Here is a 23,442-nt window from a genome sequence, read left to right on the forward strand (position 1 = left end):
GAAGCGGCTGATGACTGCGGAGTCTCTCATCATTGATGTTTCTCTCTCTCTCTCCCCCCTCCTATCCTCTCTCTGTAATCAATACAGGTGTGTGTGTATATATATATATATATATATATATATATATATATATAAAAGAAGGACAAAGGAGGGGTTACATAATAATAAATGGGTCAACCCAAGAAGAGAGTATAACATTTTTTAAATGTGTGTACCTAAAATAGGAGCACCTAAATATGTAAAGGAACTATTCACAGACACAAAGGGAGAAATTGACAGTATTACGATAACAAAAGGGGACCTTAACAACCAACTTCCAGTAATGGATAGATCATCCCAACAGAAAAATCAATAAGGAAACAATGATCTTAAACATAAATTAGACTTTTTTCATGCTTCCTATCTCTTTGTTGAAGTTCTCACTGAATTCCTCTATTCTTCTAAGTTCCTTGAGCATGTTTATAACCATTGCTTTGAATTCTGTACCTGGTAGATTGCTTCCCTCCATTTCCTTTAGTTTGTGTGTTTCTTTGGAAATTTCCCCTCCTCTTTATCTGGAGCATGTTTCTTTGTATCCTTATTTCACTGCTTGAAACAGAGTTTAAAACAGCAACCATGTACTTTGCTCAGTTTCCTGCAGATTAGAAATTTGGGCTGGGCTCAGTAAATGTTTATTCTTTGGGACTTGCCTGGGCTCATTCATTATGATACAGTGAGCTGTCAGTTTGACTGGGACATACTGGTCAAAGAAAGCCTCACACACATGTCTGAGGTTTAGCAGATTAGGGTATTTTGATTCTCACTTCAGTAAGCTCTCTCACAGGCAAGTCTGGGCTTTGTCACATGATTGCAGGGTTCCAGAAGAGGGTCTGTGAAAGTTGAAGGCCTAGGTTTAGAAGTGACACAGTATAACTTCTCCCACATTCTATTGGTAAGCAGGACATGAGGCAAGCCCAAATTCAAGGGATGGAGAAATAGGCCTCCGCCTCCCAATAGGAGCTGCAAGAATATGTAGCATCTGTAATATACTACAGAAGAAAACTTTGTTTAATATGTTCATAAAATCAACTGATTGTCAATCATGAGAAAATATAATTTTCAAACCGGATTCTAGTAAAAAAAATCTATGTATAAGAAAGAACAGTGTTTTGTGAAATCTTTATGTTTACTTGCCTTGAAAATTAAACAGTTCTATGAGCTCACAGCTAAACTTTGTTTGGTTTTTAGAATCAAAGCCTCTGATATCTCTTGTCTAGTTTCAATTATTCTACTATTCTAATATCTCTATCATGTAATATCTCGATTAAGAAGAAAAATTGCTTATATGTGAAAGAGTTTTCTCTGGGCGTTATCTAGTATTACTCCTTCCTTCTCAATGGATTAAGTCATCCACGAACTAAAGGTAAAATGTTGGGTATTAACATTAGAATTATAATGTCTGTTTTCTGATTTTACAATCACTATTTCCCTTCACTTTGAAAATGAAGCAAAATGTGAAAGTCTGGTATGTTTTTCATAACTAAATGATTTCTAATTTGTAAGCACATTCAATACAAATATCTATTGAGCATGTCCTTCATTTCCTGTTTGCAGGAGGCAGAAGGAAATTAGTGAACATTTAGTGAAAATTTACTCTCTTCCAGAAAAGCTTCCAAGTGCTTTATGTATATTAACTCACAGATAACAAACACAGAAATCCTTTTTATAATTACGATTATTCTTTTTTTTACAAATGTGGAAACTGAAGTACAGGAAGTTCAGCTACCCTACCCAAGTTTTCATGGGGAGGAAGTGATGAAGATGGTATTAAAACACAGCAGTCTGGCACCTGGACCTAACTACTCTGCATGTTGCATTAATTAAAAGAGAAGAGAAAGACACTAATTTCAAAATTTCACATATTATTTGGAGAGATACTGTGCTACCGAAAGTCGTATTACAATATAGAGGACCAAGAAAGTTCGTTTTTCTTCATCTGAGTGGTCTTTTTAAAATACACTTTCCATAACCAAATTATATCACTCAACTTGCCAAACTTATCTTAGCCAAGAGAGGCATTTCCTTATTACCATCTCTCACATATATAAAACAGCTTTTGTTATGTCACTATGATAAAAATATTGAAATCCTAAGAAAAACACTCCTTTCAAATGGAACTTAACCATCCTTAATAGAAATGTCATGGATACTCTCAATAATTAAGAAGGTATATAAGGTTAATTTTAGATTATAGAGGAAATAAATATCTGAGTTTATAAATCATTAATCTTTATATATATAAATTATTATTATATATATAAGATGTAAATATTATATAGATACAGGCACACACGTACATTTAGTAAGGATACAGGAAGTGGCTTGAACCAAGGCGAATGTTTCAAAACTAAATCTGCTAAAAATTAATCATAAATTACAAGTCATAAAAAATAAGCTCTTAATTGAGGCATTCAAGGTAATGTGAAGGAAAACTGGGCATTGAATGTTAAGTAAAGTAGAAACCTGGTTGGTGAGTGAAGCGGGAGGGTGAGTAGGTCTGTCCAAAAGAAGATTATACAAATAATCCAAAGGCCAAAGTTCCTAAGATAATGAGGATAATAATTAATCAGAAATCATAGCTCATAGAAAATAAGCTCTTAAAAGAGATGCCATAGCAAAGGACATGCAAGGTAACGTGAAGAAAACTAGGCAGCATGATAAACAATCAAAGTAGAAAGCTGGCGAGCAAGTAGAGTTGGAGGGTGTGGCAAATCAAAGACTAAACAAATAATCCAAGAGCAAAGTTTGGAGTAAATCTGCTGAAACAGAATAGGAATCACCGGTCATAAAATATAAGGCCCTAGATATCATAGTGAACACAGTACTCTAATGTGAAAAAGAAAGGCTACAAATGGCAAACAAAGTAGAGAGCCAGAAAGAGAATGGGGTGGTGGGTGGCTTGGTGGCTCTATAGGAAAACAAAACCAAACAAAGGACCCAAAGTCACAAAGAAGCTCAGAAAACATTTTGGGTAATAATGGAACAGAGGTGCAAATAGGCTTTTACAACAAAGTCAGTTTTCCATCTTGACAAGTTACCCATCACTGACAGCATCGCTGATTTAGTCTGAGGACAATCTGACAGAGGAGATCGCTTGACCAATTATATTTAAAAGAGAAAATTTTCAGCTTGTTGCTGGTAAATCCCCATTACAACCCTTTCTCACATGTTTGGCAATATTTATAGTTAGTGGTTCTTCTCATACTTATAATTTTTTGGAGACAGGGCACAAATCATTTTTTTATTTAAATCCTCACCCAAGGTTATTGTCTTCCATTGCTTTTCAGAGAGAGTGTGAGGGGGAGAGAGAGAGAAAAAAAAGAGAGAGAAACAGCGATGTGAGAGAGACACATCCCTTGGTTGCCTCCCACGTACACCGGGATTGGGGCCAGAGATCGAGTCTGCAACTGAGGTATCTGCAGAATAGAACCCGGGACCCTTCAGTCTTCCAGCCAGTGCTCTAACCACTAGCCAATCTGGCCAGGGCACGAAAACACTTGATGGACTGAATCATGGCATAGCTTCTCAGCCTCCCATACCTACCAGGAAGTTATCCAAGCCACCTTCCTTCTGCATTAAATTGTGCTATTCAATGCTTCAGAAGGGTTCCAGTTTATTAGGACAGAAAAATAAACGATGTGGAGATGGAAGTGAAAGAGATCGTGTCTTCCAGTTCATCTCACTCATCATGCACTCCTCTGACCACAGATGGTCCAGGAACTTGTTCTTACAATAGGCTTTCTTCTGTCAAATATGCAAAGGAGGGCAAGACTTTAAGCTGTGGAAGGGAAGGCTTCTTGATTCCTGGTGACATCTGTATCACTTGGAGGACTCTTGAGCCACTGGGCTTTCTCTGCTTGCCTTTCCCTACACCCCTAAAGAAAATTCAGCTTCCCACATGAAACCTCTTTATTCTCTGGTATTTGAAGTAAATGAATGCATATATTTCTAAAGAGAGAAGTATTGTTAGAATAGTCTTGTCTTCTAACACGTCAAACCATTATATCACTTTAGGAGGAGATGTGCAATATGAAATTCACTTTCTTTAACCAATGTATTATCAATGATTACTAGGCAACTATGGTGAGTTCCTCAGCTCCACAATTTCTATCTGGTTCTTTTTTATACTTTCAGTCTCTTTGGAGAAGTCTTCCTTTTTTTACTGACTCCCATGTTATATTCATTGTGCTACAGGGACTTCCAGGATCTCTGTGAGGCATTGCCACCGTGGCCATAGAAAATGCTTTTTTTTTTTTTTTTAATATGTCTTTATTGATTTTAGAGAGGAAGGGAGAGAGAGAGATAGACACATCAATGATGAGAGAGTCATCATTGATCAGCTGCCTCTTGCATGCTCCCGACTGGGGATTGAGCCCGCGCCACATGCATGTGCCCTGATCAGGAATCGAATCATGATCTCCTGAATCCTATGTCAATATTCAAATATTGAGCCATGCCCGCACAGGGTAGAAAATGGTTCTTATTGCCGAACAGGTGGGCATCCCCATTACAAGCTGGTCACCTTGGTCTCAGAGCACCACTCCCGTGCATTGGAAGTCATGGGTTATGGGTCTCTTGAGTGTTCCTGGCACGGCCTTCCTATAGCCAGAAGCCAGGGCTGTTCTGAGTGGACCCATCTGCTTCTACCTGGCAGTCCTGGTAGAGTATACAGTGAGATATAATTTACTTAACAGTATTTACTTTACTTCCTTTTATGAGACTCCTCAGGGCTTAATCACTACTCCAAAGCAGAAACCACAGAACTCCTCATTGTAATATCATGTTAATTGTTAACTGTTGACTATCCTACACTGACCAATGGAAAAGAAGTATGTCTATTCCTTAGAGAGAGGAAGGAAAGGAGAGAGATATACTGATAGGCTCCCTCCTGCCCACTTCCTGCTGGAGAAGGAACCCAAAAGCCAGCCTTGACTGAAAAACGAACCCGCAACCCTTTGGTGCACAGGAGATGCTCCAACCAACTGAGCCACCCAGCCAGGGCCAACCTAAGTCTTTCTATTGGAGCATTAAACCCATTTCCACTTAAAAGGATCGATAGTTATTTACCTATTACCACTTGTTAATGGCTTTTTGGTTGTTTTCAGAGTTCTCCTCTAGGCCTTTCTTCTCCTCATTGCTTCCCTCCTGGTTTGTTTTTCCTTAGTGTTTTGTTTGCATTCCTTCCTCTTTGTTCTTTGTATAACATTTTTAGGGCTCTGGTTTGTGGTCATCATAAGCATTATGTATATCATTCTATATCTATAGCAGTCTACTTGAAGCTAATATGCATTTCACTTCAAATATATTCTATAAAAATTAAATTTTTACTCCCCTTCCACATTTTATGTAAAGGGATCATCCTTTCAATCGTTTTGTGTTGTATATGCTCTAATTACTTATTGTATTTTGAACTGAGTTATATATCTTTTTTCTTTTTACCTGTGTAGTAACTTTTTAAATGTCTGACATGATGTATTTATTGAATATTTGGCTTTACCTGTGAAATTTTTATTTCTTTCTCATATTTTCTAGTTTCTGGTTTGGGGCCTTTCCTTTTCTTCTTAAAGGGACTCCTTTAGAATATAAGACAGAACACTTGTATGTGCAAGGTCATGGATATCACGTAACAAGCATAAAATAGCTGTAAACCCACTTGTTTACAAACAAGATCATCTGTATTTGCTTTTCCCACTTCCATCCAAATGCTCTGACTGTTCATGAAATGTATTTACTTTGGGTGTAGCAGTTATATTTTAACTACCTGATTAATTTCTCCTTAGACTTCAGCATGAACAATAGCAGAAGGGATCAGTCATTTGAAAAACACTGTGTTCCACCAGGATGGCTATGAAATGGATTTTCATTCTGCTGCTCCTACAGCTGAGTTGTCATGTTCGCCCTGGGTGGTGTGGAAAGGTGCTGGTATGGCCCACAGAATATAGTCATTGGATGAATATGAAAACAATCCTGGATGAACTTGTCCAAAGAGGCCATGAAGTGACTGTTCTGACATCTTCAGCTTCAATTCTTGTTGATCCAAATAAGCCATCTGCTATTAATTTTGAGATTTATCCTACATCTTTAACAAAAGATGATTTTGAACATATTTTCATGCAAGTACTCTCCAAATGGATACATATACCAGATGATACATTTTTTTCTTATTTTTCACAAATGCAAGATATGTTGTGGGAACTTTATATTTCTTTTCGTAAGCTCTGTAAAGATGTAGCTTTGAACAAGAAACTTATGACAAAACTACAGGAAACAAGGTTTGATGTCGTTCTTGCAGACGCCGTTGGACCCTGTGGTGAGCTGCTGGCTGAAGTACTTAAAATACCTTTGGTGTACAGTCTCCGCTTCACTCCAGGCTCTACAATTGAGAAGCATATTGGAGGACTTCCATTCCCTCCGTCCTATGCACCTGTTGTCTTGTCAGAGTTAAGTGATCAAATGACCTTCATGGAGAGGGTAAAAAATATGATATACGTGCTCTATTTTGACTTCTGGTTCCAAACATTTGATCAGAAGAAGTGGGACCAGTTATATACTGAGGTACTAGGTAAGTCATGTTTTAATGGTAGCTTGAAGTCCTAACTTATCTAGTGCCATGAGATGTGAGTTTGTATAAACATTAAGTCAGGGGAAATTTCTTTTATGAGTAAAATGACTAAATAATATTATGATATTTCAATCTTAGAAATATTATAGAAATGCTTAAGTTATAAGATCATTTTTAACCCTGTGGTCCATTATTAGTACAGGACACTTCCAGAAGGCAGAAACCACACACAGAAGCACTGAGTGCTAGAGGCAGTTACACATTAATTCTTTGCTGTTTGTAATATAATTTATTTTTTTATTCTTTTTTTCTAGGTTAAGTGTTTTATTCTCCCTTTGTTGTTTCTTAAATGTAATGTCAAAATATTACCCATCATATACTTATCATTAGAGCACTTTGAAGTTCATAGCAATATTGAGTAAGGTTTCCCATATAACCCCGGCCCCCACACATGCATAGAACCCCTCATTTTCAACCTATGGCACCAGAGTGACACATTTGTTACAGCTGCTGAACATATATTGACACATCATCCTCCTCCAAAGTGCATAGTCTATGTTGGAGATCACTTACGCTGTTACATATTCCATGGGTTTTGACAAATTTATAATGACATACGTTATAGACAATAGTTTCACTACCCTAAAAATTCTCTGAGCTGTACTTATTTCCAACATATCCATTTTACTATAATTTTTTCATCTCAAAAAGAGGCATTAGAAATTTCACTACCTTGATCAAAGTAGAAATGTACATTGAGAAGTGACTTTATTTCTAGCACAGTGGTCGAAAAAGCATTGAGGTAATTGTTTCCACTTGTTTATCCTCAGTTTTCTTATTTAAAAATTAACCTGTTTTAGCATATTACCTAAAAAAATTATTCACAATGGAGAGATTCAATGGCTGCATTCCAGATTCAAGAACCTATAATTCAAAGATTCTCATGATTACACATTCATTCACTAAGTGCTTAAAATCATCTCTTTTAAAGGCTGAAACTCTTGTTGAATTGTAGACATTAAACTCATTAGACCATATTTTAAAAAACGGTATACCCCTTTACATACATAATAAGCCAAAATTAAGGGAGCCCTGCTGGACATAGCTCAGTGGTTGAGCATCAATCTAGGATCCAGGAGATTGTGGTTCGATTCCCGGTCAGGGCACGTGCCTGGGGCGCTGGCTCAGTCCCCAGTTGGGGGCTTGCAGGGGGCAGCTGATCAATGATGACTCTCTCATCATTGATATTTATCTCTCTCTCTCCCTTCCTCTCTCTGAAATTAATAAAGATGTATTTTTTTTAAAAAAAGAACACATCTATTTCCATATCTTACAAAAAGTTTCCAGCTGTTATTTCCATGTATCATTATTTGCACTATTTTTAAATTTATCTTTATTGTTGAAAGTATTACAGATGTCCCCCATTTTTCCACCCTTCCAATCCCTGAACCCCGCTTCTCCTCCCTCCCCATGCCTTCACTGTACTATTGTCTGTGTCTGTAGGTTATGCACATATGAATCTAAGTTCTTTGGTTAATCTCTTCCACCCCACTCCTCTCTGAGATTCCTCAGTCTGTTGCATGCCTCCATGTCTCTGACTCTATTTTGTTTATCAGTTTATTTTGTCCATTAGTTAGATTCCCATACAAGTGACATCATGTGATACTTGTCTTTCTCTGACTGTATTATTTTGTTTAGCATAATAATCTCCAGGTTCCTCCATGCTGTCCCAAAGGCTAAGAAATCCTTCTTTATTACAACTCTAAATATCATTATTAAATATATACAAAGATTATTAAGCTCCTAAAATGAACAAAATGAAATAATTAGTATTAGGAACTGAGATATACTTCCAAAAATCTGAAATTTTTAGAGAATCTGGTATAAAGGGGTTAGCTTGCAAAAATGTAGAAACTAAGCTGAATACTCTAGGCAATGTGTTTCCAATGGTTAATTGAGTAGGAAGCTCAAATAACTGTGCACATTTGCATCTGTTACTTCTGTGGCTTTACAGAGTAAACAAATATGTTTAATTCTATAGTGGTTTACATTTAATAACTGTTTATCATTGTGAATGTACTGATGTCACATTAGAGACAAAAAGTCTCTAGCACTTTGTCTTATATATTTGAACATAAACATGAAACACACAAATTTTATATTTTTCATCATATATATGAGTATGTATACATATACACTATATGTATAAATATTTATATTATCAAACCCCAGACACTTTACAACATTTTGGCTACATATTCCCAGCACCTTTCAGAAAATTTCCTAGTATAGTACTTACATTAAAATGCTTCCTTTTCTTCTACCTTCTGTTTGCTTTTTCCTTTCAGGAAGACCCACTACATTATTTGAATTAATGAGTAAAGCTGAAATGTGGCTCATTCGGACCTACTGGGACTTTGAATTCCCTCGCCCATTCTTACCACATTTCGTTTTTGTTGGAGGCCTCCACTGCAAACCTGCCAAACCCCTGCCTAAGGTAAACCTACTCCTGCTCTTCTTGTTCTTCTTCTTGTTTGAGGCAATTCACCAATATTCTACCTTAAAGGGAAGACAATTCCTCTGGTCAATGTGAATATGGGTTCCAACAATATTTGCAGAAAACTCAATATTTACACCACTCCGGCATTTAAAAAATTCCCCATTTGGGACCCAGGTTGACGTCTTAGCATAAAGAGCCTGTTACAGTAGGTGCTTTCTGCCATACACCAAGCTGGCACAAAAGTCTCAGTAAGGATCCCTTTGGGAACATGATTCTCAGCATCACAGCTGATGGACAAAATGAGCACAAAGGAAACGAAACTGCATATATAACAAGGACCCAAAATCCCGCACTTTTAATAGACCAAGTAATTCCTACTGATTGTACCTGAAAATCCCCCATACTACAAAATTGCAAAAGAATTCTCAGCATACAGGATACTCCTTATGAAGAAAACAATAACGCAATATGCTTTAAATTGGTACCATATCTTTAAGACAATTACAAACAGGCATCTTTTATTAATTATTTTATTATCTCTTAAGATGTCCTGTTTGTCTACCATTTCATTGGCAGTGACATAAAACAGATGTCTCATTCAACGGTTAACCCAATTTCTATTTTGATCAAAAATATTCAGCTATATATAACTTTCACAGGGTCTAAAGCCTGAGCTAAAATTAGAAAAAGTTCTATTCAATATAATCCTGTTGTGTTTTTTTTTGTTTTTGTGGGGTTTTTTACCTTTATTGAGATATAAGTGACATAAAAAATTATAAGATATTTAGAGTGTACAAAGTGATTTGATATATATGTACATGGAGCAGAGATTCTGTTCAGGTAGTTAATTAACTCATCCATCACCTCTCAGATTTCTCCTTTTCTGTCTGTGTGAGGACATATAAGTCCTGCTCTCAGCAAATTTCAATTACACAACACTGTGCTATCAACTTTAGTCACCAGGTTATGCATTAGATCCCCAGACCTTTTGCATCTCATAGATAAAAAAAGTTTATATTCTTATACCAACATCTCCCTATTTCCTCCACCCCCAACCTCCTGCAACCACTTTTCTACGAGTGCCTTTTTAATTTTTTTAGATCCCATATATAAGTGATGATATGCACTATTTGCCTTTCTCTGTCTGGCTTATGCAGCTAAACATTAATGCCCTCACAGTCCGTTTATGTTAGAACCAACAGCATAATGTCCTCCTTTCTCATGGCTGAAAACATTCCAACGTGTGAGTATATATATGTCCCTTGCTCATCCTTTGAAGGATCCCAAGGTTGATTCCATCTCTTGCATTGTGACCAATGCTGCAATTAACATGGGAGTACAGATATCTTGTCACTATCCCGTTTTCATTTCCTTTGGATATAGTATACGCAGAACTGGGATTGCTGGATCACACGATAGTTCTATTTTTAATTTTTCAGGAAACTCCACACTCTTTTCCATAGTGCTTGTACCAATTTACATTCCTGCCAAACTACACGTGCCCCCTTTCCCCACATCACACCGGATTTGTTCTCTCATCTTTTTGATGACAGGCAACCTACCAGGTGGTAGATGGTATCTCAGTGTGGTTCTCATTTGCTTTTCCCTGATGACTAGTGATGCTGACCCCCTTTTCATGTCCCTATTGTCCACTTGTATGTCTTCTTTGCAAAATGTCTCTTCAGAGCTCTGCCCAGTTTTTAATCTCAGTGCTATTTTTTTTGCTAGTGAGATGGGTGAGTTCTCTACACATTTTGGATATTAACCTTTCATCACATATATGATTTCCAAATATTTTCTCCCATTCTGTAGGTTGCATTTAAGGTTGTTGATGGTTTCCTTTGTTATGCAGAAGCTTTTCCTTTGAGGTACTCCCACCTGTCACTTTCCCTTCTGCTTTTGTGTTTTTTGGTGTCTTATCGAGAAAGAATAATTTTCAAAACAAATAGCAAGGACGTTTCCGTCCTGATACTTTGTTGTGAGTGCATAAATATGCAACCGACGTTCCTACATTGATTTTGAAAAATGGAACCTTACTTTATTTGTTTATTAATTCTAAGCATTTTTAATGGAGTCTTCCGTATTTTCTATATATATATTATGATGGCATCTGTAAATAAACACCATTTTACTTTTTCCTTTCCAAATTGTATGACTTTAATTTCATTTTGTTGCCTGATTGCTCTGACTAGGGCTCCAGGTAATGTGTTGAATAAAAATGGCAAGAATGGGCGTTCTGGTCTTATTACTGATCTCAGTGGAGAAGCTTTCAGTTTTCCAAGACATTGAGTATTTTCGCTGTGGGCTTGTCTTGGATGACCTTTATTTTGTTGTGGTCTTTCCTCAGTACCCATGCTATTGAAAGTTCTCGTAATGGCTGGATGCTGAATTTTAGTCAAAAGACTTTTGTGTCTGTCGAGATGATCATGATTTTTATCTTTCATTCTATTAATGTTGTGTAAATTCCACATTTACTGAATTGTGGAATTGGAACCATCCCTGCATCGTTAGCATACGGCTCCTGAATCTTAGTGTAATCTTTTTAATGTATCGTTTTGTTTTCTTATGGTGTCCTTGTCTGGTTTATCAGGTTATCATAAACTTACTTTGGAAGAGATCCCTCCGCTTTTATTTTTTGGAAGAGTCTGAGAAGAATCAGGATTCTTATTTAAATTGGTGTGCGCTTTACCCATGAAGCCATCTGGTTCTGCACTTTCCCTTGTTGAGAGACATTTCATTACTAACTCAATCACCTAACTAATAACTACTCTCTTCAGCTTTTCCATTTCCTCAACTTTCAGTCTTTGTAGGTTGTCTATTTTTAGGAATTTATCCATTTATTTTAGGTTGTCAGATTTGTTGGTGTATGATTATTGAGAGTAGTCTCTTGTGGTTTCTATGGTCAATAAGAAAGCTAATGGCAGCCAATTAATGAGACAAAACACTGAACACATGTGACTTTAAATGCTGCTGCAGGTCACTGGAATCCCACGCCTTAGCTAGAGGCAGCAGGTGGGCCATAGGAGAGTTCAGTGGCCTTCACATTGAAACTGATGTCACCAGTGGAAAATTATCCTGTTGAAGAAAGCCCTAACTGTTATGCAGTCACATGGACACAGTTCTACGAGGCTCATCTCTTTTCTTTTACCTGTTAAAGGACCATTTCAAAAAGACCTTTATGACAATGATTAAACTTGGAAAGTGCTGTATATTTTTACTTCAGAAGGTTTTGGTCATTATTTTTAAAGAGGGAAAAAAACAAATAATAAATTTAAAAGAGGGACAAAAAAAGATATGAATGTGCAGTTTTAACAAAATATGTAGGAAACAGGTGGCTCATCTACGTTTCACGTTTTGAGAAAAGTACATTGAACAATGAGGAATTACACCAGTATGGAAAGTAATGAAATTATAAATACTGGCAAGGATTAGGGATCAAAAGTCAAAATTATTTTCAAATAATTCCAGGAAAACTCGACTTCAACAGAGACTTACATAGGTGAAACTGAGCTACTGAAGCAGGTCTCAGCTCTGGTCAACTTCTCTCGCCATTAATGTGCTCCATGGAGGACCCGCTAAGGTGATAATGGAGTTCTCACAGCTAGTTACACACAGCACTTTCTAAAGGGACATTGATTTTACAATATGATTTCAGGGTAAATGGTGCCATATGTAAAGAAGCTGAGAAACATGGCCGATCAAATATGTAACTATATACATATATAAATCAAGATTATATACATATAGGACTCTTAGGACTAGTTCAAGGAACCTCCAAACCATTATACCACACTCCTGAATGTCAATTATCCTTTACCTCCAGCCATTAAAAGTGTCTCAGAGGAAGTGTTTCAGAAGCTACGACAAATATTAAAGTATTACAGAAGTGAAAGAAAAGAAAATATAGTGATTCTAGTCATAATTCTTAGGGAAATAAAACACTTATGACCTAAATTAAAAGAATTCTACAGAAAATCTGCCTGAAATAAACACAAGTGATTTAATACAACTATAATGATAAAGAATAAAAGGTGAATTCAGAACTGCTGTGTGGCCTCATTCAAAGAATCTGTATTAGGAATTAGTAACATTAAAAACAAAGAGCCTTAGAGAAGGTGGGTAGAAAGCCAAAGTGTTTTCACTTTCCACACAGTGATGCAGCAATTTTTTCTTTACAGGAAATGGAAGAGTTTGCCCAGAGCTCTGGAAAAGATGGTATTGTCGTGTTTTCTCTGGGGTCAATGGTCAGTAACATGTCAGAAGAAAGAGCCAATGTGATTGCCTCAGCCCTTGCCCAGATTCCACAAAAGGTTAGACTCAGCACCTTAATCATGGACAACTCAGTGAAGGCTCTAATTACATAAATTTCCTGTGTGCCTTGTAAGCCATTGTGATAGCTCCCATTTATCTCAGCTATGAATTCAAACCAAAATATACAAGGCACATGCTACAATAGCAGTACAAAGGGTGGATCGGACAGTAACTTTGGAATTCACATTGTGATCAGAATGAAATGTGTTTAAGAGGCACCGGGTAAGGTTTCCTGCTCTGATGATATTGCAGGTGGGTACCAGGATCACCAGACTCTGCCCTGTCATTCGCTCCTTTTCGTTGCAGGATTCCTGAAGGCACTGTACACACTCCAGATGCTCTCAGAAAGGATTTAAATTCTAACATAATGTTAAGCAGGAATTGATAAGAGTCTGAAAGGAATGGTGCAGTTTAGGCTTGCTAAGTAACCCAGGCCACTCTAACAACCCCTAATTTTTGCAATAGGCCTATCCAGTGTGCTTTTCCAGGTGCTATCCAGAGAAAGCACAGCCAGGACTCACTAAACTGTGTCCAGGGACCCGAGCCAGCCACCATGATTTACAGAAAGAAACAGTCATGATCTGGCAGACTAGGTCCTATAAAAGTAGAGGGAGATAAATTCGAGAGGAGGAGGGGAAAAAAGGTCTACCCTTTAATATGACCCTGTGCTTTATAAAATGTGGCTCCTAAAATCTAACCCATCAGAATAAAAACTCCTCTTGTTGGAGGAAGGAGCAGGGTGTACAATATGGAGTCAACTAGAAGCAAGCCCAGTACGGGACAGTTTCAGATGCCCCCCCTCCAAATCACAATAGTAAATGAATTTCCTATATACAGAATACACCTTGCAGTCTTTGCGGTATTTCTGAACTGCTTTTTATTCTCCTTGATATAATTTGTGCTTATAGCCTATGCTAATATTTGTTGTAAATCTGATGCTACTTTTACATTCACAGAGCAAATAAATGTTAAGCACTTGTAAATTACAATCCAGTTTATGAGAATTACTGAAGAATTCCAAAATCAGAATCTATTTTGGTCCTGGCCATAATATTTTCTTGGCTACAGGTCCCATAGTAATCAGTGTGGTCCATGCTTTAATCTGTGTCACTGAACTGTTAACAGTTAGTTGAAAAACCTTTAGCATAAATCAATTCTGGATTTTTTTCAGCAGCTATGCTGTAATAAAGTGCCAACAGGCTCTTCATTTTTACATTTAAAAAATTTCCAAACTCAGAAATAGTAAAAAATCTTCAGTTCCTGGAGATAAAATTTTAAAAAAAGAATAAAGAAAAAAAGAAAAAAGCTGTATACATTTCCACAATGGAATACTACTCAGCCATAAAAAGAAGACAATCTTACCTCCTGGACAGCCAGGACGGGCTTGGCAAGTGTTATGCGAAGTGCAATAAGCCTGTCAGAGAGAGACAAATACCATAGCATTTCACTCATATGTGCAATCTAATGAACAAAGTGAACAAACAAGAAAAAGAGACTCATGGACAGAGATCAGGCTGACTGTCCTCGGGGTGGGGGTAAGGAGAGTGGGGGGGGGGCGAGTTGAAACAGGAAAAGAAGAGGGAAATCTCACTGACTTGTCATGGACAACAGTGTGGTGATTGCGGGCGGAGAGGGATGAGGGGAGGGAAAGGGGGAAGAGGGGTTGGGGGGTAAATGGTGATGGACAGAGACTTGACTTGGGGTGCTGAACACACAGTATAGTGTGCAGATGACATTTGTAGAATTGTGCACCTGAAACCTGTATAATTTTGTCCAACACTGTCACCCCAGTAAATTCAATAGAAAAGAAAAAAAGATTACAAAGAAAAAACAATTAGTGACCTTAAATAGACAAATAAAACAGAAAAATGTAAAAATAAAGTTAAATCTTTCATGTAAAAAAACAGCTTATGAAACAAGTGGATATAAGAAAACTCCCTCCTATAACATTTGTTAAAACAGGCCGATATTACACTGTAAAGAGAGAGCAATTATAATAAATAGAGAAATGTGTAGTAATTGTCTACCGTTTACACTAGAATGATAATGACTATACCAAAAATTTTACTAAATACTCACTTCATCATTGATCATCTCATTTGTATTCCTCTATGTGTTCAACATCATAATTGCATTCATACTTCATTAAATATAAAAATAAGCACTCAAACTATGGGCATTTCCACTATACCAGTGTTAAAATAGTTCTCAATTTTAATACCTCTGTCCTTATTATTTATCTGTCTATGAAGAGGTTTAACTAGGTTATCTTCTAATTTCTTTCAGATTCAAATCTGCTATAACTTTAGATCAACTCATGGAATAAAATATTCTCTTTACTTTAACAGGTTCTATGGAGGTTTAATGGCAAGAAACCAGACACCTTAGGACCAAATACTCGGCTCTATAAGTGGATTCCCCAGAATGACCTTCTTGGTGAGACTCTAGAAAACAAACACTAAAATTACACTAACTGCAAACAGAGTGGTAAGAGTTCAAAAGGAAACACATTTATTGAACATTTATTGTAGAAAGACTCGAAAATAAAACCTCACCTTCCTTATATTTGTTTTCCAGTCCTGGGGGGGAGAAAAAAAAAAAGATATAAAAGTTAGCATTTTACTACACACGGTCTCCTTCCTTATGCCTAGAATGAAATATCTTTATTTCAGGTGTAATTAGTTCTCATGAAGAACTTTTCAATAACTACCTGGATCATCACTGTCTCCTGATTCCCGCCTTCTCATTTCTACTCTTTCTCTGTCTAGATGGGTACTAACTGCGATTAGAAAAATAAAAGCATCTATTTTATTACCAGTGACTCTCCATTTTCTGTAGAGAAATATCCATAATCTTTTTCATGAAGTGACAACACATTTCAGGTTAAGAGTGCTCCTTTCTTTCCAATTCCAGAGTCACCACATTCACATTTGCTGCTGCCTGGACACCACATGGAAGACTCGGTGACTTCACTATCTCTGTAAGAGAGTATGTTCTAACCTGGCCTCTCCCTTTCTTTTTCTTTTTCCTGCAGGTGTTATTTTTTTATCCAGAACTTTCTCTTTTGCTTTGTCTACCCAGCAATCTTGTATTCATTTTTCAGGTCACAATGCCACACCAGTTTACCTCTGCAGCAACTAAAGTAATTTTTGTTCTGAGATCTAAACACATTTTAATGCAGTTTCATATCTATAATAATGTGTCATCTAGACTGCCTCTCTGAGAGCTCTTCTGGCCCAACTCTCATTTTATTTCAAGGCTTATAATTAATAATTTACTGAAATTCACCCAATCCTAGGTCATCCAAAAACCAAAGCCTTCATAACTCACGGTGGAACCAATGGCATCTATGAGGCGATCTACCATGGGATCCCTATGGTGGGCATCCCTATGTTTGCGGATCAACCCGATAACATTGCTCACGTGAAGACCAAGGGAGCGGCTGTCCAATTGGAATTCAAGACAATGTCTAGTGCAGACCTGCTCAACGCATTGAAGACAGTCATTAATGACCCTTCGTGAGTATCACAATTTTTAGAAGTATTTCCAGAGATTCTTTTGTCGGGGATGAGTATGAATTTCATCCCATGCTGAGAGGTAAACTTTGAAAGAATTCACATAACTTAACCAATCTTAAATCTGCTTTTAGTTTCAACCAGAAATTAATTTCAATGGCGTATTTAACCCAATTTAATGGGTAACCAATTACCACAACAATTTTCTACACAAAGAAGCACAGCATTATATTGGTCACTGCAAGGACCTACTTTTTAAACTATGATAGAACCCACAGAATGAGGAAAACAAGAAGTTGCATAAAATATTTCATTTCAGTGTCAAACATTTCTGAAACTATGAATCTTGTGGACAGAGAAAGGGGTTCTATGGAAAGTACCTCACAGAGTGATCTGATTATAAATTCCTATGTGCACAGGTCATGATGAGTAGTCAGGCCCCAGGCCTATAACTTCTATAGTGAAAGGTTTTAAACCAGCCCTGTCCATTGTTCTTGTGCAACTAGGTTAACACTCCCTAGAAATACCAGAAATAATACCCCTCAGAAGGGGCATTAACTCTCCAGAGAGCACTTAGTCTGCTTAATTGTATCCCGTAATAAATCCCTGCTTTGCTTCCTCCCAAATTCCAGGTAATGTTCCTTTATTTTCTCCTTAATCTCAAATGCATAAAAACAGCTGCAAAACTCCTATTCCCCAGAGCACTTGAGATCTTGCTCCCCAGCAAGTCCTGAGTTTGGCTCAAATAAACGCATAAAAATTCCCTACAGGTTTGGACATTCTTATGTTGAAAATCATTTTTGGCAGAAAAATTGACTTTTCTTATCATAGTTATGTTAACATATTTTACAATGATATACATTTTAATATCATAAAATTAAACATTTAAAGTATAAAAATAAAATATAGGTAGTTATGTTACAGAGTTATGAACTGTCAATATAACCTAAATTTAGGACATTTTCACCATGACAAAAAGAAATCTCATATGCCTTAGAAGTCACTCACTATTCCCCCTGCCCTATACAACCATTAATCGACTCTCTGTCCAATAAATTACCATATTCTAGACATTTTATAAAAACAGAATCATACAATATTTGCAAGTAGCTTCTTTCACTTAGAGTGTTTTTGACTTTCATCCATGTGGTAGTTTTGTATTGCTGAATAATAGTGTCAGTGTAAGAAATATCCAAACCCACAGAGAATTTTTGTGTAAAGGTCTTTTAAATTGATTTTTAGAGACAGAAAGGGAGAGAAAGAGAGAAACAACAATGTGAGAGCAAAACAATGGTCAGCTGCATCCTGCGCACCCCCTACCAGAATGGAGCCTGCAACCTGGGCATGTGCCCTGACAGGGAATAAAACCAGCAACCGCCAGATATACCGGATGACACCCAACCAACTGAGCCATGCCGGCCATAGCTAAACCCATAGAGAATTTTTGTATGAGGTTATTTGAACCAAACAGTCAACATGCAGGGATGCAAAATCTCAAATGCTCCTGAGAATAACTGTTTGGCAGTTTCTTGAATATGTTTGGAATTAGAGAGATAATATAAGGATTACAAGATAGATAACAAGATTATGTGGTCTTGGGAGGGACTACCCACCAGTACCTTACCATTTTAGAATTTTATGATCAGACCACCCTGTCAGGTAACCTTTGGACTGATTTATTACAGAGCCCCTTTGTTGTCCACAATAGTCCATGTATGGGTGTGTTTCATTTATTTATCCATTGATTAGTTCATGAACATTTTGGTTGTTTCCATATTTTACCCTTATGAACATTGTTATACATGTCTTGAGGGAACATGTTTTAATTTCTTTTAAGTAGAAATCTAGAAATAGAATTGCTGGGTCATATGGTAACTATGAGGAACTGCCAAACTGGTATGCAAAGAAGTTGCAACTTTTCACATCCCGTCAGCTGTGTATGACAGATCCAAGTTCTCCACGTCATGGCCAACACTGGTTATCATCAGTCTATTTTATTACCATCTTAGTGGTATGAAGTGGTCTCTCCTTGAGGTCTTGATTTGCATTTCCCTTAGAGCCATTCTTATTTAGCATCTTTTCATATGCTTACTAGGCAGGCTGAGAGCCTCATTACAGAAAGGTGTATTCCAATGACTGAAATTAGAGATGATCAAAGGGAAGAGTTGAAGCTCAGGAACTATTGAGGAGGCATTTCACTCATGATGACACTATTCCCTTTAAATTTTTCATGAAAATCACTCTAAAACTGTATTTCCAACATCTCATTTATAGCTATAACAATGGCTCCTCTATCATTTATTCTGCCAGAAAAGAATGAACTATGGCAACTAAATTTCCATCTTCGCTTTTCAAAATATATGTCACCAGAAAATTCCAATTTGAAGGCCAAATCACATATTAAGAAACAAAATATAGATTACTTCTACAAGTCAATAAATGACACTATTTTGAATCATATGTATGACATTTTCAAAAGCCTTTCATGGGCATGATATGCTTAGGTAAGTTAACTTTCACTCAGTGTGTTATCTTTGCGCTTCTCCTTTAGATATAAAGAGAATGCAATGAGGTTATCAAGAATTCAACATGACCAGCCCATGAAACCTCTAGATCGAGCAGTCTTCTGGATCGAGTTTGTCATGCGCCACAAAGGAGCCAAACACCTGCGGCCAGCCTCCCATGACCTCACCTGGTTCCAGTACCACTCTTTGGATGTGATTGGGTTCCTGCTCGCCTGTGTGGCAACTGCCATATTTGTCATCACAAAATGTGTTCTGTTTTGTTGCCAGAAGTGTGCTAACCCAGGAAAGAAGGGGAAAAGGGAGTAGTTGTTTCTGAGGCCTGAGGCTGATATGCCCCATAGATGGGACTCCTCCACTTTATTCCAGCATGAAGTTGTGATGTAAGGGTCACTTCCTCCTGTGACAAAATGACTTTTCACAATTTAGCTTCTCAGATCAAAATTTCTGTTCAAGGTATTTAATATATGTTTCAGAGTTAAAAATATTCATGCCAAAAAAAAAAAAAAAGAGAAAAAATAAAATAATAGTAAACTATGTGGGTATATATTGAATTTTATTATTCTAATTCAAAAATATAGCAAAAAAATTATGAAGCTTAACTATGTTTCAAACATAAGGCATAAACACAAGAACATTAAGTAGTTTATTTACCATATCAATATTTCTATGCAAATAGTGAGAATATTTAAACTATATTTTCATAAAAATATTTGGAGTGTGTGGCATCTTTTGCTAAAGAAATTATTGTTAGTTACAATTATGTAAAGTGATTCATTCTTCCCTTTACATTGTGGGAGACCAACAATGCTCCTTGGTTTTAGTGTATATTCAGGTTCAGAATCATTTCTTCCTAAGGACATGGCAAGTCATTTGCTTTCTTCAGGTTTAAGTTAATTTACCATCAAAATGTATGTGGATTAAGAAAAGTAACAACAGCTAATTGCTTCCCATTATAAACCTGGGCTATTTATGTAAGACTTTGGTTTCAGTAGCTAATTCTCTTTACCTAACAGCCCCTTAAAAAGATTCACCTGGTTGCTTTCACTCTCATTTCAGCCTTTGATAATGGATATATGGTCCCAATTGTAGGTTCCATAATACAGAACCCATACTTGAGAGGGACTTAGTGAATTTTTATTCTCTCCAAGTGTGTGTGTATATATATATATGCCCACTTCTTGCAAAACAAGGTACAGCATCACTTAGCTACTTACAGATACTGTGAACATTCAATGTGTTTGATGAAGGGGGTTTGAAATAATCATTATTATTCCATATAACCAAAGGGGATCAGGATGTCTCATTCATGCTGGGAGAATTATAGGAAAAGTTTACTATAAAACTTTCCATAAAACTTCTATATATAATTGGCACACATTTAAAGAAAAACAGAACTAAGAATGTGCCATAATGCGTAATCATGTCAAATCATTCATATAGGCTAATTAACTTTCTTCAAATCTATCCTGCAACACATAAAATAAAAAATAATTGGTACTCATTGTATGATGAGAAATTTTAAAAATAACAAACAAAAAGGCAAACAGTCCTGTATGAAAATAGATAGAGTGTATGAACAGGCTATTCACAAAGGTAAAAATGGTCTATAATATATAACTGGTGGCAAAAGTCACCAAAACTGAGGGAAATGTAAATTAAATCAATAAAATATTTTCCCAGAAAAGATTAATCAAACTTCAGAATCTGAGAAAACGACTTTTTAGAGAGCGTAATGTGCAATAAGACTTTCAAATAGAAGTGAACCGTGTTGCTTTCCCTGCTGCATCCGGGACGGTCCTGCGGGCCTGTCTCTGGCCCCGCAGGGTGTGCAGGATGCTCCCTCGGGCCCTTGCAGAGCTGCCCGTCAGTGAGCACGCCCCCCGTGGAAGTGGTAAGTGAGACAGCAGTCACAGAGGACAGGCAGCTTACGGGCACTATTGCTGAACAACTAAGCAGTAAAACAGGCAGAGAACAAACCGATGGGCGCCAGGGTAGAGACGGGTGGGGAGATGGGCAGAAAAGAGAAAAGGGGTTAACAAGTAAACACTGCCTGTTATAAAATAACTCACAGGGATGCAACATAGAGCAGAGGAAACAGAGCGAATAAGCTCGTCATAACTATCCACAGCAGCGATTTCCAACCTGCTTCATCTCATGGCACACGTAAACTAGCTTCTAAAATTCTGTGGTACAACAAAAAATGTATCATATTCTTTGCAAACTTGACAAAACAAATAGGTATAATACTTATTCATTCACACTGAATGGCTGTTGTCGTGTTGGCTGTTGTCATTTCTTCATTTGATAATCTAAGGGAAACGTGCCCCTGAATAAATGGTCAGGGGTTGCATGGTTTAAAAATTCTTGGGGCAAACCAGTTGAAAATCACTGGTCTACAGTGACTGGTGGTTAAGTAGACTTGTGGTGCTGAACACTTGGTAAGGTATATAAGTGTTGAATCACTATGTTGTACACCTGAAACTAATATTATATTGTATGTCAATTTTAAGTAGAAATATATTTTTTAATTAAACATATTTTTAAAGATAAGCATTCTATTATTTGGAAATAAAATATATATAACTTTGTATAAACACAGAGGAAATCATTTGGAAGAAAATAGAATTTATAATGATGGAAATTTAAGTCCCTGCAAAACTACTACAGAGTTATGTGGGGTTGGAAAACTTACTTAACCTGACTATCCCTCGCTTCCCCACTCAAAAGGAAATCGGGGTAACGGCATTATCTTCTTTTTTTTTTTTTAAATATATATCTTTATTGATTTCAGAGAGAGGAAAGGAGAGGGAGAGAGAGATAGAAACATCAATGATGAGAGAGTCATTGATCGGCTGCCTCCTGGATGCTCCCAACTGGGGATCGAACCTGCAACCCGGGCATGTGCCCTGACAGGGAATCAAACCCCGATCGCCTGGATCCCAGGTCGACCCTCAACAGCTGAGCCATGCCCGGCCGGGCAGTAACAGTATGATCTTCATTGTGAGGTTGTTGAAAGGATGAATTCAACACATAGTAAAGCACTAAAAACATCCCTTCTATATACTTGCTATATGTAGCAAAATTCAACTTGCATTAACAACTATCACTATTAAATGGATAAAAATATTTCCACAATGATTCTAACTTCTATATAAATTACCTAAGATATATTTAAAATGTTACATATACACATGTAAAAGGTAATAAATTTAACAGAAATTCCTATTTCAACCATGTAGGAATTAAGTTTGTGGTATAACCCAATGCCTGACAAACCTGGGCTGTAGTAGAAATCTGACCAGACATCTATTGTAGTTGTTGTTGTTTTAAATAACGTACATTCACAAAACTAAAATTCACCATTTTAACCATTTTGAAGTGTGCAATTCTGGGGCACTGCCCATATTTACCATGTAGTGCTATAGCACCACAACTAGATTCAGGGCATTTCCATCACCTCAGAAAGAGACCGTTCATTAAGCAGTGACTTCCTGCATCTCCCTCTGCATAGTCTCCAGCAACCACTAGTGTGCTTTCTTTATCTACGGACTGATTGCCTATTCTGCACATTTCATATACATGGAATCATAAAAATGTAGCCATTTGTGTCTGGCTTTTTTCATGTAACACGGGTTAATATCCATCAATATGGCACACACTACTACCTAATTCCTTTCACAGTGAATTCAGTTCCATCCTATAGACATACCACGATGCAGTTGCCCACTCATCCGTTGGGGGACAATTGAGTGGGTTTCACAAGTAGCCTGCTGCGAATGGTGCTGCTATGAACATTCATGTGAGGCTTTGATTTGAACGCCTGTTTTCAACTGTTGAGGGAATGCATAAGCCTAAGAGTAGAGTTGTTGGGCTACCTGGTAATTCTATGTTTAAGCACTTGGTGAGCTGCCAGACCGTTTTCCAAAGTGGCTCCACCACTTTATTCTCAGCAGCAATGCAAGAGGGTACTAATTTCTCCACATCTTTATC

The 23,442-nt window shown here is 37.1% G+C and overlaps 1 protein-coding gene across 3 annotated transcripts; it reads left to right on the forward strand.

Annotated features, from left to right (window-relative positions):
- The first annotated feature begins 5,840 nt into the window (after positions 1-5,840).
- On the forward strand, positions 5,841-19,758 carry LOC107545721 (UDP-glucuronosyltransferase 2B31-like). 3 transcript variants are annotated; one of them, XM_087816632.1, is made up of 6 exons: positions 5,841-6,601; positions 8,950-9,098; positions 13,280-13,411; positions 15,761-15,848; positions 16,711-16,930; positions 19,479-19,758. In XM_087816632.1, the coding sequence occupies exons 1-6, from the start codon at positions 5,881-5,883 to the stop codon at positions 19,756-19,758; spliced, it is 1,590 nt and encodes a 529-aa protein (XP_087672758.1). In that variant the 5' UTR covers positions 5,841-5,880. The 3 variants fall into 3 exon arrangements, with proteins under 3 accessions (XP_087672758.1, XP_087672751.1, XP_087672753.1); XM_087816625.1 differs by having other exon boundaries at positions 5,881-6,605; positions 8,954-9,098; XM_087816627.1 differs by having other exon boundaries at positions 5,881-6,349.
- The last annotated feature ends 3,684 nt before the right edge of the window (positions 19,759-23,442 follow it).

This window comes from Miniopterus natalensis, chromosome 1 (genome assembly GCF_054644295.1).
Source record: "Miniopterus natalensis isolate mMinNat1 chromosome 1, mMinNat1.hap1, whole genome shotgun sequence".
Lineage (NCBI taxonomy): Eukaryota > Metazoa > Chordata > Mammalia > Chiroptera > Miniopteridae > Miniopterus > Miniopterus natalensis.